A 2,063-nucleotide genomic window follows, 5' to 3' on the forward strand; every position below is an offset into this window, starting at 1 on the left:
GTACGACAAGGAGTTCGAGTGCAACAACAGCGAGAGCGGCTACCTGTACTGCTGCGGCACCTGCTACTACCGCTTCTGCTGCAAGAAGCGCCATGAGAAGCTGGACCAGCGCCAGTGCAACAACTACCAGAGCCCCGTGTGGGTGCAGACGCCCAGCACCAAGGTGGTGTCGCCGGGGCCCGAGAACAAGTACGACCCCGAGAAGGACAAGACCAACTTCACCGTCTACATCACCTGCGGGGTGATCGCCTTCGTCATCGTGGCCGGCGTCTTCGCCAAGGTCTCCTATGATAAGGCCCACCGCCCGCCGCGGGAGATGAACATCCACAGGTGAGAGCCTCGGGCAGGGGCCCGCCCCCAGGCTCCTGGAGCCTCACCCCTCTCCATACTCTTAACGCGCTTCCCTGGTCCCTTTCGATCTCAGCATACCCCGGTCCCTCCTGACTCTAAAGTCACGTTCACCCTTGCTTCCTTGACATGCCATAAATCAACGCCTCTTGTGCTTGAGGCGGTCGGGGGGATTTACAGAGTATAGTGAGGATTGGCGGGGTCGGTGAAGCTTGAGTGTAAGAATTTTACACATTCTGTCATCCTGGGTGAGGGTCCAGGGCGTAGTTTTTATGGCACTTCGGTGTAGGCTCTTAATACATTTGGTTTTCTGAGTCAAACTGGAGCATCATCCTCAATACAGGAAACTGACCAATGTTGGCACCTCTCGGAAAAGAGTACCAAGTGACTTAGTGTAAACTGGATGGTGTGAGAGATGGGGGCGACATGTTGACCAAGGGCAGATGGTGTCTCCTCACCACAGCCTGCCGAGTGGGCTGCTTATCTTTCGTGCTGAGCCTGGAGGACTTGTTCTTTTAAACCCTGTGGGCAGAACTCTGAGTTAACACTTCTTGCTGTGCTAAACCTGCGGGGCATCTTTCACTGCTGAAAACTGGGAGGCAGTGGGGGCAGCCTCCCACCAAAACTCATGCCAAGAGCTCAAACGGTGGTTGGTAGTCCATGGTTTCACCCTGACTGCCTCCCACCCCACCTCTCCGGCTCCCAATGAGCCCCCTGGGAAGTCAAAGCAGCCTCTTGTTGCTACTCTAGGAACAAAGCACCCAGGAGATATAAACTTCATTTTGCTTCCAGTCTCCTTGTGATGATGAATGGCTGGACGTGGTTCACCAGAGTCCTCTCAGGGAACAGACCCTGCCCTGGGACAGGCCTCCATGTCTGGCACATGATGTGTGCACGGCCTTGGGAACCGGGACCACCTCTCTGACCAGTCCTGCTTCTGAGTTTATCCATCAGGCTGCCACCCTGAGCCAGAGACCTGTTTGTTATTCTTTTGTCCTGAAAACCCTCTTCCCTCACTGCTGGGGACATTAATCACCTGTACTTTGATGAAGAGAGAGAGGCAGAGAGACATTTCTGAGCACTCCCCCCCTCCCCTGTGGATGTTGAGAAAAAAACGATGCTCCCTGGATTTGAGTCAAATCCTCAGAGTGTGGGGACTTCAATGCTGACGACTCGGGTGCTGGAATTAGGGCCCTTCCAGGAGCCCCGTTTCTGACGCTTGCTCATCACCGAGAGGTGCCACTGCCCTCCGTTCCACTCCCATCTTATTTCTCAGGTAGTGAGTCTGTGTCCGCACTGGTCCCGGGAACTGATGGAGGAATTGTGACGGATGGTCTGTGGTCAGTGCAGGTTCTCAAATGCAGAAGGCAGGTGGGACGGACAGCAAAACAAGAACACTCTCTCCTCTGGGTCTTGTCGGAGGGAGAAATTCTTTCTGGACAGGGAAGGAAAGCAGAGAGGGATTTGCCTGTGGGCAAGCACCTTCCTGAAGCAGAGGTATCTGGTCCTTATGGCTCCATCTCTGCTTCCAGCCCCAGAGGCTTGTCTCCTTTTAACCTCCTGTGGTCCTGGCTTCTGATCACACCTTCCACTCTGGCTGTGGCCTTCCGGTTGATTCCATAAACCTTTCTTTGGGATCCTTTCTTCTCTGAGTCCTTGTTCTCTGCTCTTGTAGAGGGAGTTGCCCCCTGCCCTGACCTTGCCACCTCCTGCTG

General features: G+C 54.7%; 1 protein-coding gene across 1 annotated transcript in view; it reads left to right on the plus strand.

The window, feature by feature from the left end:
* Nucleotide 1: 1 nt before the first annotated feature.
* Nucleotides 2–2,063, plus strand: part of SHISA6 (shisa family member 6) — a gene marked incomplete at its 5' end in the record, with an annotated part of 302,789 nt that continues 300,727 nt past the window's right edge. Inside the window, one exon of the mRNA XM_006761731.2 lies at nt 2–330. Within this exon, the coding sequence (XP_006761794.1) occupies nt 2–330 (329 nt within the window). The remainder of the gene's footprint in view (nt 331–2,063) is intronic.

The sequence above is a fragment of the Myotis davidii genome, unplaced genomic scaffold (assembly GCF_000327345.1).
Source record: "Myotis davidii unplaced genomic scaffold, ASM32734v1 scaffold37, whole genome shotgun sequence".
NCBI classification, from domain to species: Eukaryota; Metazoa; Chordata; class Mammalia; order Chiroptera; family Vespertilionidae; genus Myotis; species Myotis davidii.